The 17,190-nt window shown below is 47.2% G+C and overlaps 1 protein-coding gene across 1 annotated transcript in view; it reads left to right on the forward strand.

Moving 5' to 3' along the window:
- The window catches only part of ttn.2 (titin, tandem duplicate 2), a 253,726-nt gene that overhangs the window by 208,449 nt on the left and 28,087 nt on the right, over window positions 1–17,190 (forward strand). Inside the window, 1 exon segment of the mRNA XM_042002074.1 lies at window positions 82–17,175. Within this exon segment, the coding sequence (XP_041858008.1) occupies window positions 82–17,175 (17,094 nt within the window).

Raw genomic sequence — 17,190 nt, forward strand, 5'->3', positions numbered from 1 at the left:
AGTTTTAAAATGATTACTAAAAAGTCAGAAATCCCAGCAAATCTTGTTAACTTTTGTAATATATTGTTTTTTATTTATTAGATCCACCGGGTCCTCCATCCAACCCCAGAATTTTAGAGACCACAAAAACCACAGCAACCTTTGCGTGGGGCCGACCCCACTATGATGGTGGTCTTGAAGTGGAAGGATACATTGTTGAGTACAAAAAGGAAGGGTTCGATGACTGGGAGACAGAGACGCAGTACCCAGTGAAAGTTACTGAGTATGTCATTGGTAAACTTCAGAAAGGAGGCAAATACCACTTCAGAGTCAGTGCTGTCAATTCAGAAGGAACTGGTGAGCCTGCAGAAGTTGAGAAAGTGACTGAACTAGTGGACCAGGAAACTCTACCAGACTTTGAGCTGGATGCTGAGCTCAGGAGGACTCTGGTTGTCAGGAGCCGTGCTTCGATCCGCATGTTTGTTCCCATCAAGGGCCGTCCTGTTCCCGAAGTCACCTGGAGCAAAGACGATACAAACCTGAAAGTTCGTGCACACATTGACACCACAGAGTCCTACACGCTACTGGTTATCCCAGACTGCACCAGATATGATGCTGGAAAATATAACCTGTGTCTGGAGAATGTGGCTGGTAAGAAGACTGGCTTCGTCAATGTGAAGGTTTTGGACACACCAGGACCACCAATCAACCTTAAACCAAGAGAGATCACCAAGAACAGCATCACCCTTCAGTGGGAAATCCCTATAATTGATGGTGGATCAAAGATTCATAACTACGTTATTGAAAAGAGAAGTGCCACCAAGAAGGCCTACACAGTGCTCAGCACCACGTGGCAGAAGTGTTCCTTCAAGTTTACAGATCTGGAGGAGGGATCTTACTACTACTTCCGCGTTTCAGCTGAAAATGACCTGGGGATTGGTGAGCCTGCTGAGGCCCCAGAGCCAATCCGGGTGTCTCAGGCCCCATCTGCACCAGAAAACTTGTATGTCACTGATGTGACTGCTGATAGTGCTAGTCTTGCATGGGCCAAGCCCCTCCATGATGGAGGCAGCTTGATTACTGCATATGTCATTGAGGCTCAGAAGAAGGACACTGACCAGTGGGTCCATGTGACCACCATCAAGGCTCTGGATTACACTGTCACAGATCTGATTGAGGGTGCTGAATATACCTTCCGTATAATGGCTGTCAATGCATCAGGCAGGAGCGATCCTCGTGAGAGCAGACCTGCTGTAATCAAAGAGCAAACATCTGCTCCATTGTTTGATCTGCGTGGGGTCTACCAGAAGACTGTTATTGCCAAGGCAGGAGATCGTGTGAAAGTGGAAATTCCAGTGCTGGGCAAACCTAGGCCTGTGGTTTCTTGGAAGAAGGGAGATGTGGCGTTCAAGGAGACACAAAGAATGAACATCGAGACCACACCCACATCAACTATCCTGAATATTAGTGAGATCAAAAGGTCTGATGGAGGCCAGTATTCGGTGACTGGCAAGAACATGCTGGGCACATTGACAGAGACCATCACAGTCCTGGTCCATGACATTCCAGGTCCTCCTACCGGCCCCATCAAGCTGGACGAAGTCTCATGTGATTATGTTCTCATGTCCTGGGAGGCACCGGAGAACGATGGAGGTGTTCCAATCAACAACTACATTGTTGAGATGCGGGAGACTACTGGCACTTCATGGGTGGAGCTGGCAGCTACAGTCATTCGCACTACATTTAAGGCAGCCAGACTCAATACTGGAACCCAGTATCAGTTCCGTGTCAAGGCCCAGAACAGATATGGCATCGGACCATGTATTGTCTCTGAGTCAGTGTTGGCTGCCTATCCTTTTGATGTACCAGGTCAGCCTGGCATTCCTGTGGTCACATTTTTCAACAAGGATGCTATGACCCTCAGTTGGAATGAACCATCCTCTGATGGAGGTAGCCCCATTCTAGGTTATCACGTGGACAGAAAAGAGAAAAACAGCATTCTGTGGCAGAGGATCAGCAAAGCTCTTGTTGTTGGAAATATTTTCAAATCAACAGGCCTTGTTGATGGCATTGCGTATGAGCACCGTGTTATTGCTGAAAATATGGCTGGTCTCAGCAAACCAAGCAAACCCTCAGAGCCTATGTATGCCTTGGATCCAGTAGACCCTCCAGGCAGACCTGTGGCACTGAATATCACCAGACATGAGGTGACAGTGTCGTGGACCAAACCTGAGGGTGATGGTGGATTCTCCATCACTGGATACACAGTGGAGAGGAGAGAACTGCCCAATGGACGCTGGCTCAAAGCAAATTTTAACAACATTCTAGAAACCATCTACACTGTAAGTGGTCTGATCGAAGATGCAACTTATGAATTCCGTGTGTTAGCTAGAAACTCAGCTGGCAGTATTAGCGCTCCATCTCAGCCTTCAGAGGCAATCACATGCAGAGATGACATTGAGGAGCCCAGGCTAGATGTTGATGCATCATATAGCAGCACTGTTATGGTCATGGCAGGAGAGGTATTCAAGCTGGAAGCCAATGTGACTGGCAGACCAATCCCGTCTCTGGTCTGGACCAAGGAAGGGAAAGAGCTGGAAGATACAGGAAAGCTTGAGATAAAGTCATCTGACTTCCACACCACTCTAATCAACAAAGATTCACTGAGAAGGGATGGTGGCGCTTTCACTCTGACTGCCAGTAATCCTGGTGGCTTTGCCAAGTTCATATTCAATGTCAAGGTGCTTGATAGACCTGGACCACCAGCTTCCCTCACTGTTACAGATGTCACTGCTGAAAAATGTGTCCTTAACTGGCTGCATCCAGCACATGATGGTGGAGCCAAGATTGAGTATTTTATCATTCAGCGACGTGAGACCAGTAGGTTGGCATGGACAAATGTGGCCACAGATCTTCAAGCAAACAGGTTCAAGGTCACCAAGCTTCTTAAGGGCAATGAGTACATTTTCAGAGTCATGGCTGTTAACAAGTACGGTGTGGGTGAACCCCTAGAGTCTGAACCTGTCATATGTGCCAACCCCTATGTTCCTAGTGATCCACCATCGCAGCCTGAGGTTACCACAATTACAAAGGACTCCATGGTGGTCTGTTGGGAACGCCCTGAACATGATGGAGGCAGCAGAATTAACACATACGTGATTGAGAGAAGAGATAAAACAGGTCTACGTTGGGTGAAGTGCAACAAGAGGACTGTAACTGATTTGAGATTCAAGGTCTCTGGACTTACAGTTGGACATGAGTATGAATTCAGAATTCTTGCTGAGAATAATGCTGGTCTGAGCCAGCCCAGTCCTTCCAGTCCATTCTACAAAGCCATAGATACCATCTTCCAGCCTGGACCTCCTGGGAACCCCAGGGTGCTGGACACTACCAAGTCTTCCATCACTCTTGCCTGGAACAAACCTGTCTATGATGGTGGCTCTGAAATCACCGGCTACATTGTGGAGACCTGTCTGCCTGAAGAGGATGAATGGACAATCCACACTCCCAAAAAGGGATGGACTGCAACCTCATTCACAATCACCAACCTTAAGGAGAACCAGGAGTATAAAATCAACATCTGTGCCACCAATTGCGAAGGAGTGGGTGAGCCTGCTGCTGTTCCTGGTACCCCTAAAGCTGAAGACAGACTGCTTTCTCCAGAAATTGAGCTTGGAGCAGAGCTGCGTAAGGTGGTCTGCATCAGAGCCTGCAGCACACTCAGACTTTTCGTCCCTATCAAGGGAAGACCAGCACCTGAAGTAAAATGGTCAAGAGAGCATGGAGAATCCTTAGACAAAGCCAACATTGAAATCACCCCATCATTCACTACTGTCCAGATAGACAATGTTGACAGGTTTGATGGCGGTAAATACATGGTGACTGTAGAGAATGCCTCAGGAAGTAAGACAGCCTTTGTAAATGTCAGGGTACTAGATACTCCTGGAGCACCTCAGAATCTGTTAGTCAAGGAGGTCACTAGAGATTCAGTTTCCCTTGTTTGGGATCCACCTCTCATTGATGGGGGCTCCAGAGTCCGCAACTATATTGTTGAGAAGCGCGAGTCAACCAGGAAGGCCTACTCAACTGTCTGTGCCAGTTGCCACAAGTCTAGTTGGAAAGTTGGAGAGCTGGAGGAAGGAAAAATGTACTTCTTTAGAATCCTGGCTGAAAATGAGTATGGTATTGGTCTTCCAGTAGAGACTGTTGAGCCAATTAAAGTGTCTGAGAAGCCCCTACCACCAGGCAAAGTGTCCCTCCTTGAGGTTACTGGTACCAGTGTAACACTAACATGGGAAAAACCAGACCACGATGGTGGAAGCAGAATCACAGGCTATATTGTTGAGATGCTGGGTAAAGGCAGTGAGAAGTGGACCCAGGTCATGGTGGTAAAGACTAACGGGGCTCAGGTAACTGGACTTACACAGGGAGAGGAGTATATGTTCCGTATCTCAGCCACCAATGAAAAGGGTGTTAGTGACCCACGTCCTCTCAGTGTGCCTGTGGTGGCCAAAGATCTGGTGATCTCGCCAATCTTCAAACTGCTTTTCAGCACATTCAGCGTTCTAGCAGGAGACGATCTAAAGATAGATGTACCATATGCTGCCTGTCCCAAGGCTACAGTGACATGGCTCAAAGATGGTGCTGTTCTCAAGGAGACAACCCGAGTTAATGCTGAGGCCACAGACAAAAATCTTCTCCTGGTCATTAAGGAGGCTTGCAGAGATGACGTTGGCACATATACAATCAAACTGACCAATATAGCTGGAGAGGCTACAACAGATCTAAGTGTTGTTGTCTTAGATAAACCTGGACCTCCAACTGGCCCAATCAAGCTGGATGAGGTCACTGCTGACAGTGTGATCTTGACTTGGGATGCACCAAAGTATGATGGTGGCTGTGGCATCAACAATTACATTGTAGAGAAGAGAGATACATCAACCACCAACTGGCAGATTGTGTCAGCTACAGTGGCCAGAACCACAATCAAGGCAGCCCGTCTAAAGACTGGATCTGAGTACCAGTTTAGAATTGCTGCTGAAAATAGATATGGCAAGTCTTCATTCCTGCTCTCTGAGTCAATCATTGCCCAATATCCATTCGAAGTTCCAAGTTCACCACGTTCTGTTGTGGTCCAGTCGGCCACCAAGGAGAGCATGGTGGTTGTGTGGGAGAAACCCAGCAATGATGGTGGAAGCAAGATTCTGGGCTACCACTTAGAACTCAAAGAGAAGAACAGTCTACTGTGGGTCAAACAGAACAAACAAATCATCCCAGAGACCAGATTCAAGGCTATTGGCCTTGAGGAGGGAATTGAATATGAGTTCAGGGTGTATGCTGAAAACATTGTTGGCCTAAGCAAAGCCAGCAAACTAAGTGAAATCCAAGTAGCAAGAGATCCCTGTGACAGGCCAGGAAAACCAGAAGCTGTAATTGTGACAAGAAACCAAGTGACACTCAGATGGACCAAACCAGAGTACGATGGTGGCATCAAAATCACAGGTTATGTGGTTGAGAAGAAGGAGGGAGCTGGCCGGTGGATGAAGGCCAGTTTCACCAACATCATTGAGACTGAATTTCTCATCACAGGACTTACTGAAGATCAGATTTATGAGTTCCGTGTCATTGCCAGAAATGCAGCAGGTGTCTTCAGTCAACCGTCCGATTCTACTGGAGAGATCACTGCCAAGGATGAGGTGGACCCACCCAAAATTGACTTGGAGGCGAAGTACTCACAGGCTGTTGTGGTAAATGCAGGAGAGACTTTCAAACTTGAGGCTGGAATTTATGGCAAGCCCGTGCCCACCATACACTGGCTGAAAGAAGGCCTTGAGATTACAGAGGCAGCTCGCTTGGAGTTGAAAAACACAGACTTTACAGCTTGTCTGGTTGTTAAAGAGGCTATTCGTGTGGATGGAGGTCAATACACTGTGCTGGTAAAGAATGTTGGAGGAGAGAAATCTGTTAACATCAATGTCAAGGTCTTGGATAGACCAGGTCCACCTGAGGGCCCCATTTCTATTTACAGTGTCACCAGTGAGAAATGCTCCATTTCCTGGAAACCTCCCTTGCAAGATGGCGGTAGTGATGTTTCTCATTATGTTGTTGAAAGGAGGGAAACCAGCAGATTGGTATGGACCGTAGTTGAACCAAAAGTTCAGACACTGAACTTGAAGATCACCAAGCTTCTACCCAATAATGAATACATTTTTAGAGTGATCCCAGTCAACAAATACGGTGTGGGCGAGCCTCTGGAATCTGAACCAATGATAGCCAGGAATCCATTTGTCACTCCCAGCCCACCAACAGAGGTGGAAGTCTCCACAATCACTAAGGATTCTATGGTGGTGACGTGGGAGAGACCTGCTAGTGATGGTGGCAGCTCCATCCAGGGATACATTGTTGAGAAACGAGACAAGGATGGTGTAAGGTGGACCAGGTGCAACAAGCGCAACGTGAGTGAACTGCGCTTCAGAGTGACGGGGCTCCTTGAAAACCATAGCTATGAATTCAGAGTTTCTGCTGAGAATGCTGCTGGAGTTGGCACACCTAGCAAAGCAACAGTGTACTACAAAGCACTGGATCCCATCTTCAAACCGGGACCGCCAAACAACCCCAAGGTGGTAGACACATCTAGATCCACTGTGTCCCTGACATGGGGCAAACCAATCTATGATGGAGGTTGTGAGATACAGGCTTACATTGTTGAAGGCTGTAATGGAGCATCTGATGAGTGGTTTATGTGCACTCCTCCCACTGGAATCACAGACACCAAGTTTACTGTGAAAAAGCTTCTTGAGAAGCATGAGTACCAGTTCAGAGTGTGTGCAGTCAACAAAGTTGGTGTTGGTGAGCATGCTGATGTTCCTGGAAAGCTTCTTCTTGAGGAGAAGCTTGAAGCTCCTGATCTTGACCTGGATGCTGATATGAGAAAAATGATCAACATCAGAGCAGCAAGCACTCTCAGGTTGTTTGTTCCTGTAAGAGGTCGCCCAGCCCCTGAGGTGAAATGGGGCAAAGCTGATGGAGAGATTAAGGACACTGCCCAAATTGACAATACAGGAAGCTATGCTTCGCTTGTGATTGAGAATGTTGACAGATTTGACAGTGGCAAGTACACCCTGACTGCAGAGAATGCTAGCGGAGTGAAGTCGGTCTTTATCAGTGTTAGAGTCCTGGATTCCCCAAGCCCACCCACTAACTTCATAGTAAAAGAGATTACCAAGAACTCTGTCACTCTCACATGGGAACCTCCTCTTCTTGATGGAGGGTCGAAGATTAAGCATTACATTGTTGAAAAGCGTGAGAGTACCAGGAAAGTTTATTCTCCTATCACCACCTGCAACAGGATGTCATGGAAAGTTGAGCCTCTTCCAGAGGGTGGAATCTTCTTCTTCAGAGTCCTGGCTGAGAATGAATATGGCGTGGGTCTCCCAGCTAAAACTTTAGAACCCATTAAAATATCTGAGAAGCCTCAGCCCCCAGGTAAGGTCAGTGTTGTGGATGTCACTTGTAGCACCGTTACTCTGACCTGGGAGAAGCCTGAACATGATGGTGGTAGCAGGATTAGTTACTATGAAGTTGAAGTTGCTCCCAAGGACAGTGAAAATTGGTCTGTATGTGCCAGTGTGAAGGCCCTGGAGACAGTAGTCACCAACCTTCTCAAAGGAGAGGAATATCAGTTCAGAGTTGTTGCAGTAAATGACAAAGGCAAAAGTGACCCACGCCAACTGGTTCAGTCAGTTGTAGCAAAAGATCTTGTCATTGAGCCTTCTGTTAGACCCAAACTGAGTTCCTACAGTGTTCAGGTGGGTTACGACCTCAAGATAGAAGTTCCAGTTGCTGGCCATCCAAAGCCAACCATAACCTGGACCAAGGATGGTGGTGCCCTTAAACAGACCACCAGAGTTAATGTCACTGACTCAGCAAATCAGACCACTCTTACTATAAAAGATGCGACCAGAGAAGATGGAGGACTGTACACTATCAATATTGCCAATGCTCTGGGTTCCAAGGATGCCACTATTGAGGTGATTGCCCTGGACAAACCAGGTCCGCCAACAGGCCCTGTCAAGATCGATGATATCAGTTCTGAGAGTATCACTCTTAGCTGGGAGCCTCCTACATACACAGGTGGCTGTCCAATCTCCAACTATGTTGTGGAGAAGAGAGACACAACTACAACCAACTGGGTGGTTGTATCTGCCACTGTGGCAAGAACCACATTAAAGGTGTCCAATCTGAAGACAGGTGCTGAATACCAGTTCAGAATCTATGCTGAGAATAGATATGGAAAGAGTTATGCAATTGATTCAGAGCCTGTTCTGGCACAGTATCCGTTCCAGGAGCCTGGTACTCCAGGAACACCATTTGTGTCCTCATACACTAAAGATTACATGGTTGTTGAATGGCATAAACCTCCATCAGATGGAGGCAGTGCAATTTTGGGCTACCATTTGGAGAGGAAAGAGAAGAACAGTATCCTCTGGACCAAGATCAACAAAATGCTCATCCAAGACTGCAGATTCAAATCCACTCCTCTTGAGGAAGGCATTGAGTATGAGTATAGAGTGTCTGCAGAGAATATTGTTGGCATTGGAAAATGCAGCAAAGTATCTGAAGTTTATGTGGCTCGTGACCCATGTGATCCTCCTGGCTGTCCCGAGGCTGTGATTGTGACCAGGCACTCAGTGAAGCTGAGGTGGACCGCCCCACAGTATGATGGTGGAAGTCTTGTTACTGGGTATGTGGTAGAGAAACGTGACCTTCCTGAGGGAAAATGGATGAAGGCAAGCTTCGCTAACATCACAGAGCACGAATTCACAGTCACTGGCCTGACAGAGGACAGCAAATATGACTTCAGAGTAATTGCAAGGAATGCAGCTGGTGCTGTCAGCAAGCCCTCTGAGACTACAGGATCCATAACAGCTAAGGATGAAGTTGAGCCACCCAAGTGTGAGACGGATCCTATGTACAACCAGACCCTTGTTATTAATGCTGGAGAGACATTTAGTCTGGAGGCCAGTGTGGAAGGGAAGCCTATTCCCACAGCTCAGTGGTTCAAGGGAAGTGTTGAAGTTGAAAACTCAGCAAGAGCTGAGATCAAAAACACTGATTTTAAAGCTTTGCTTGTTGTTAAGGACGCCATCAGAGTGGATGGCGGACAGTACACTCTGGTTCTGACAAATGTCGCTGGAAGTAAAACTGTTCCATTCAGTGTGAAGGTTCTGGACAGACCCGGGCCCTCAGAGGGACCCCTTACGGTCAGTAATGTTACTGAGGAGAAATGCTCACTGTCATGGCTTCCACCCAGGCATGATGGAGGAGCTAGCATTTCTCACTACATAATTCAGAAGAGAGAAACCAGCCGCTTGGCATGGACTGTGGTTTCCAGTGATTGTGGCGCTACAATGTTCAAGGTTACCAAACTACTGAAGGGCAATGAGTACATCTTCCGAGTGATGGGAGTCAACAAATATGGTGTGGGTGAGCCTCTTGAATCAGCACCTGTGATTATGAGAAATCCATTTGTTCCTCCTGGCTCCCCTCAGGAACTTGAGATCACTAACATAACCAGGGACTCCATGACTGTCTGCTGGAACCGTCCTGAAACCACAGGTGGCAGTGACATTGTTGGCTACATTATTGAAAAGAGAGACAGAGCTGGAGTGAGGTGGACCAAGTGCAACAAACGCAGAGTGACAGACTTGCGTTTCAGAGTAACAGGATTGACAGAGGACCATGAATATGAATTCAGAGTATCTGCTGAGAATGCAGCTGGAGTTGGCCAGCCAAGCCCAGCTACAACCTATCTCAAAGCCTGTGACCCCACCTTTGAACCAGGATGTCCCACTAATACTCATGTCGTTGACACAACAAAAGACTCTGTTACGGTTGCTTGGCATAGGCCAATCTATGACGGTGGATGTGAGATCCAAGGATATGCTGTTGAAATTACCAAGGCAGATGAAGAGGAATGGACCATATGCACACCACCCTCTGGAGTAAATGATATCAAGTTTACCATAAAAAAGCTGATAGAACACCAAGAATACAAGGTACGCATTTGTGCCATCAATAAGTTGGGTGTTGGTGAGCCCACAGAGATCCAGGGAGTTGTGAAACCAGTTGATAAGATTGATCCTCCAGAGGTGATTCTGGATTCAGAGCTCAGGAAGGGAATAGTTGTCAGAGCAGGAGGATCAATGAGAATTTGCATTCCTTTCAAGGGCCGTCCCACTCCTGAAGTAAGCTGGGCTAAGGAAGATAGTGAGATGCCCAGTAAAGTTCAGGTAGAGACGGATGAAGATCACACACAGCTCTCCATTGACATCTGTGACAAATATGATGCAGGGAAATACATTCTCAACTTGGAAAATAGTGCTGGAACCAAATCAGCATTTGTTTCTGTCAAAGTTTTGGACACTCCAGGAGCTCCTTTAAATCTAACAGTTAAAGATGTGAAGAGGGAGAGTGTTACTCTGACCTGGGAGCCTCCCGTTATTGATGGTGGTGCAAGAATCAAGAATTACCTTGTTGAAAAGCGCGAGTCTACCAGAAAGGTTTACTCTAATGTTGACAATAAATGCACAAAGACAAGCTACCGCATCACTGGCTTAACCGAGGGCACTATCTACTATTTTAGAGTCTTGGCTGAGAATGAGTTTGGTGTGGGCCAGGCTGCTGAGACAGAACAATCAGTTAAAACATCAGAGCCACCTCTTCCTGTGGGTAAGGTCACGTTGACTGAACTGACAAAATCCAGTGCCACTCTCTCCTGGGAAAAGCCAGATCATGATGGAGGCAGCAGGATCATTGGATACTACATTGAGATGCAGCCTGTAGGCTCAGAGGAATGGGTGTTGGCTGCCACAACCAAAACTTGTGAAGGCACTGTCACAGGCCTCAGTGCAGGACATGAGTATCTGTTTAGAGTGTCTGCCTTTAACGAGAAGGGCAAGAGTGACCCCAGACCTCTGGCTACACCAATTACTGCTAAAGATGTAACCATTGAACCCAGATTCAAGATAAGGTTCAACACCTATAGTTTACAGACTGGGGAGGATCTGAAAATTGAGATCCCAGTATTTGGACGCCCCATTCCCAAAGTTGAATGGAAGAAGGAAGGACAAGCTCTTAAAGAAACAACTAGACTAAATGTGGCCAACACAGCATCATCTACTAAACTGGTCATTAAAGATGCAAATAAAGAAGACTCTGGCAAATACACTATCACAGCCACCAGCAGTATTGGAACAGTTACAGAAGAGATCACTGTTATCATTTTGGATAAACCTGGGCCACCCACAGGCCCTGTAAAGATTGAGGAGGTGAGCTCTAATTTTGTCACCTTCTCCTGGGAGCCACCAGAGTATACTGGAGGTTGTTCGATCAACAATTACATTGTAGAGAAGAGAGACACAACCACCACAGCTTGGCAGATTGTATCTGCAACTATTGCAAGGACAACCATCAAAGTCACCAACCTGAAGACTGGCATTGAGTACCAGTTCAGAGTGTCTGCAGAGAATAGATATGGAAAGAGTTCAGCCATTGTCTCCCCTGCTGTTGTTGCTCAGTATCCATTCAGTGAACCCGCTGCACCAGGAACACCGATTATCACAGCTGCAACCAAAGATAACATGGTTGTTGAATGGAAGCCTCCCACCAACAATGGAGGCAGTCCAATCCTTGGCTACCACCTGGAGAGAAAGGAGAAAAACAGCCTTTTGTGGACTAAATTGAACAAGCTTCTAATCCCAGAAGCACGTTTCAAGACAACAGAGCTGGAAGAAGGTATTGAATATGAATTCAGGGTTTATGCTGAGAACATTGCTGGTCTCAGCCCAGCTAGCAAGATCTCTGAAAGTACAGTAGCTAGGGACCCATGTGATCCACCAGGCACTCCTGAAGCCATTGAAATCACCAGAAACCACGTTACACTCCAGTGGACCAGGCCCCAGTATGATGGAGGCAGTGCAATCACTGGGTATGTGATTGAGAGGAGGAAGCATCCAGACACTCGTTGGATGAAAGCCAGCTTCACTAACATCATTGAAACCCAGTTCACAATCACTGGTCTCACTGAGGACTGCATTTATGAGTTCAGAGTTATTGCCAGGAATGCTGCAGGTATCTGCAGTCGTCCATCTGAGAGCACTGGAGAAATTACAGCCAAAGATGAAATTGAAGCTCCAGAAGCCACCATGGATTCCAAATTCAAGGATCTGACTGTTGTTCATGCTAGTGAGACATTTGTCATTGATGCTGATTACACTGGCAAGCCCCTGCCTGAAGTCACATGGCTTAAGGATGGAAAGGAAATTGACAAAACGACACCAAGAATGGAGATCAAGACCACACTAACACGTACCATTCTGACAGTCAAGGACTGCATCAGAGTGGATGGTGGCCACTTTGTCCTAAAACTTGTTAATGTGGGAGGAGTCAAGATGATCCCAGTTAATGTTAAAGTTTTGGATAGACCCGGTCCTCCAGACGGCCCATTAGAAATTAAGGGGGTCACAGCTGAGAAATGTTATCTGCACTGGAGCCACCCCTCACATGATGGCGGGGCAAGCATCTCCCATTACATCATTGAAAAGAGAGAAACTAGTCGTTTGTCATGGACTATGGTTGAGCCCAAGATCCAGGCAATCAGCTACAAAGTCACAAAACTGCTCCCTGGCAATGAATACATTTTCAGAGTCACTGCTGTAAATAAATATGGTGTTGGTGAACCTTTGGAGTCGGAGCCTGTCATTGCTCGCAATCCATTCACCACTCCAAGTGCCCCCTCCACCCCAGAGCCCAGTGCTATCACTAGAGACTCCATGGTGCTTACCTGGGAGAGGCCTGAAGATAATGGAGGAGCTGAGATTGAAGGATATGTCCTTGAAAAACGTGATAAGGATGGGGTCAGATGGACAAAATGCAACAAGAAAAGACTGAATGACCTAAGATTTAGGTGCACAGGCCTGACAGAGGGCCACTCCTATGAATTCAGGGTCTCAGCTGAAAATGCTGCTGGTGTTGGAAAGCCTAGTGCACCAACACCATATTTTAAGGCATGTGATGCCACTTATCCACCAGGACCCCCAAACAATCCCAAAGTCACTGATCATTCAAGCTCCACAGTCTCCTTGTCCTGGTCCAGACCTATCTATGATGGAGGAGCTCCGATTACAGGATATGTTGTTGAACTGAAAGAGGCTGGGGATGATGAATGGATTGTTTGCACACCTCACACTGGTGTCCAGGCCACTCACTACACTGTAAAGAAACTGAAGGAGAATGCAGAGTACAACTTCCGCATCTGTGCTGTGAACATTGAGGGAGTTGGGGATCATGTGGACGTAGCTGGGTCTGTGATCGCTGCAGAGAAGCTGGAGGCGCCTGAAATTGAACTAGATGCTGACTTGAGGAAGATGGTCAATATTCGTGCTACAGCCACCCTGCGTCTGTTTGTGACAATCAAAGGAAAGCCTGAGCCTGAGGTTAAATGGTCAAAGGCTGGTGACACTCTGAATGAACGGGCTCAGATTGAAGTCACAAGCTCTTATACCATGCTGGTGATTGAGAATGTTGACAGATTTGACACAGGCAAATACGTACTGACCCTCGAGAACCTCAGTGGTTCTAAATCTGCATTCATTAATGTTAGAGTTCTTGACTCCCCCAGTGCTCCAACCAACCTGGAGGTCAAGGATGTGAAGAGACATTCTGTCTCTCTTTCCTGGGAACCCCCGCTAATTGATGGTGGGGCTAAGATCTCACATTATATTGTTGAGAAGAGAGAGCAGAAGAGAATGGCTTTTACCAGTGTCTGCACAAACTGTGTGAGGAATTCTTACATAATATCTGACCTGCAGGAGGGAGGCCGATATTATTTCCGTGTGTTAGCTGTGAATGAGCTCGGCGTAGGTTTGCCTGCAAGCACAGATCAAGTGAAAGTATCGGAAGCTCCATTACCTCCCGGTAAGGTCATCGTGGTTGATGTGACTCGTCATACTGTCACCCTTTCCTGGGAAAAGCCTGATCACGATGGTGGCAGCAAAATCACAAGTTATATTGTGGAGATGCAGCCCAAAGGAGATGACAAGTGGACATTGTGCAGCGATGCAAAAGCACTGGAAGCTACTATTGATGGGCTCACAACTGGAGAGGAATATTCTTTCAGGGTGACTGCTGTGAATGATAAGGGTAGGAGTGATGCCAAACCTTTGGCTACTCCTGTGGTGGTCAAGGATATCACTACAGAGCCCATCATCAACCTGCTGTTCAACACATACAGTGTCAAAGCAGGAGATGACTTGAAGATTGATGTTCCCTTCAAAGGCAGACCCCAGCCTGAGGTATCCTGGAAGAAGGATGGCCATGTGCTTAAGCAGACAACAAGGGTAAATGTTGTTAATTCCAAGACTTCATCCAAGATTATCATCAAGGAAGCCACCAAGGATGATATCGGAAAGTATGAGATAACTCTGACTAACAGTGTTGGCACCAAGGCATCTGAAATCTCTGTTATAATCTTGGACAAACCTGGTCCACCTAGCAACATTAAGGTGGATGAGGTGAGTGCTGACTTCATTTGTCTATCCTGGGATCCTCCAACCTATGATGGTGGATGCCAAATCAACAACTATGTGGTAGAGAAGAGAGACACCACCACTACCACATGGCAGATTGTGTCAGCTACGGTGGCCAGGACATCGATAAAGGTTTGTCGTCTTACCCAAGGAACGGAGTACCAGTTCCGCATTGCAGCTGAAAACCGTTATGGCAAGAGCTCTGCCATCGACTCTGCTCCCATCGTTGCTCAGTATCCATTTGAGCCCCCTGGTCCCCCAACCAACCTCCATGTTGCCCACGCTACCAAGACCAGCATGTTGGTGGTGTGGGGCAGACCTGCCAGTGATGGTGGAAGCCCTGTTATTGGTTATCACATTGAATGCAAAGACCACAGTAGCATCTTGTGGACCAAAGTCAACAGAGGTCTGCTGACTGAAAACCAGTTTAAGATGACTGGCATTGAGGAAGGCATATTGTATCAGTTTAGAGTCTACGCTGAGAATATTGCTGGTATTGGTCCATGCACAAAGCCCAGTGAACCTGTTGCAGCCAGGGACCCATGTGAATCTCCACGTAATCTCAGAGTCACAAACATTACTAGGAACTCTGTTTCCCTCTTCTGGGATGGACCAGAGTATGATGGTGGAGTTAAAATTACTGGATACATTGTGGAACGCAAAGAACTTCCAAATGGTCGCTGGCTGAAATGCAACTTTACTAATCTGCAGGACACCTTCTTTGATGTTACAGGCCTCACAGAAGATGTCCAATATGACTTCCATGTTGTTGCTAGAAATTCAGCTGAGCTGCTGAGTGCTCCTTCAGAAAGCACTGGTCCTGTCACTGTCAAGGATGATGTAGATCCTCCAACCATCATCATGGAAGATAAATTCAGGCAGTTGGTTGTCATCAAGGCCGGAGATATTATTAGAATTGATGCTGAAATCACCGGACGTCCACTCCCAGTCGTATCCTGGTCTAAGGACGGGAAAGAGATTGAGGCTAAGGCCAGGTGTGAAATTACTTCCACCAATTTCACAACCACTCTGACTGTTAGAGATGCTATCAGGAGGGACTCGGGGCAGTATGTCTTGACTCTGCACAATGTAGCAGGAACTAGGTCTGTGGCTGTCAACTGTAAGGTTCTGGACAGACCTGGACCTGCCTCAGGGCCTTTAGCAGTCTCTGGCCTCACAGCAGAAAAATGTACTCTAACATGGGGACCTCCTCAAGAAAATGGCGGTGCTGAAATCATGCACTACATCGTCGAGAAGCGTGAAACGAGTCGCCTTGCCTGGACTCTCGTCTATGGTGACATGAAGGCAACTACCTGCAAAGTGACCAAGCTGCTTAAAGGAAATGAATACATCTTCCGTGTCAGGGGAGTCAACAAATATGGAGATGGTGAGGCTTTGGAGAGTGAGCCAGTAAAGGCCTTGGATCCATTCACTGTGCCTGCAGCACCCACTAACGTCCAGGTCACCTCAGTTACCAGCGAGGCAATGACCATCTGTTGGGAAAGACCTGTTTCTGATGGTGGCAGCAGTATCGCTGGCTATGTAATAGAGAGGCGAGAGAAGACTGGTCTGCGGTGGTGCCGCGTCAACAAGAAACCTGTTTATGACCTGAGAGTGAAAGCGTCAAACCTCCGTGAGGGCTGTGAGTATGAGTACCGAGTATTTGCAGAGAATGCTGCCGGCCTCAGTGCTCCTAGCACCCCTTGCCCATTCACCAAGGCTGAAGACCCACAGTTCCTGCCCTCACCTCCAGCTAAGCCTAAGATCATTGACTCTACAAAGACCACAGTCACCTTGTCATGGAATAAGCCACTGTTCGACGGTGGAGCCCCTGTGACTGGTTACAGAGTAGAATACAGGAAGGCATCAGATGATGAATGGATTGTTGGAGTCCAGAACACTAAGAACACAGAGTTTACAGTAGTGGGATTGACACCTGGGGCTGAATATGTATTTGTTGTCAAGTCCATTAACAAGATTGGGCCCAGTGATCCCAGTCCTGAGTCAGACAAACAGATTGCCAAAGAAAAAGAAGAGGAGCCTGTTTTTGAGATCAGCAATGAAATGAGGAAGACTCTGATTGTAAAAGATGGAAGCTCATTCACCATGAAAGTGCCCTTCAGAGGAAAACCCATCCCCAGTGTCACCTGGACTAAGCCTGATGTTGACCTTAGAGTGCGTGCGGTCATTGACACCACAGACACCTTCACCTCAATCACTTTAGAAAAAGCAACTCGCAGTGACTCTGGAAAATACACCGTCACCCTGTCCAGTGTCGCTGGAACCTCCTCACTGACGCTCAATGTCAGAGTCCTGGACTCACCTGGACCTCCTGCCCATGTGGAGGTCAAGGAAGTGACCAAGACCTCTGCCAATGTAACCTGGGACACTCCTGAGAACGAGGGTGGTGGACCAGTCAAGAATTACCTTGTTGACTTCCGTGAGGCCAGCAAGAAAGGCTGGACCAGGCTGACTGACACATGCCACAGACTGACTTACAAGGTGACGAACCTGAAGGAAGGAGAAGTCTACTACTTCAGAGTGACAGGCGAGAACGAATATGGTGTTGGTGTTCCTGCAGAGACCAAAGAGGGAACCAAGATCACAGGTATGGAAATTTAAT

Source organism: Melanotaenia boesemani, chromosome 12 (assembly GCF_017639745.1).
Source record: "Melanotaenia boesemani isolate fMelBoe1 chromosome 12, fMelBoe1.pri, whole genome shotgun sequence".
Lineage (NCBI taxonomy): Eukaryota > Metazoa > Chordata > Actinopteri > Atheriniformes > Melanotaeniidae > Melanotaenia > Melanotaenia boesemani.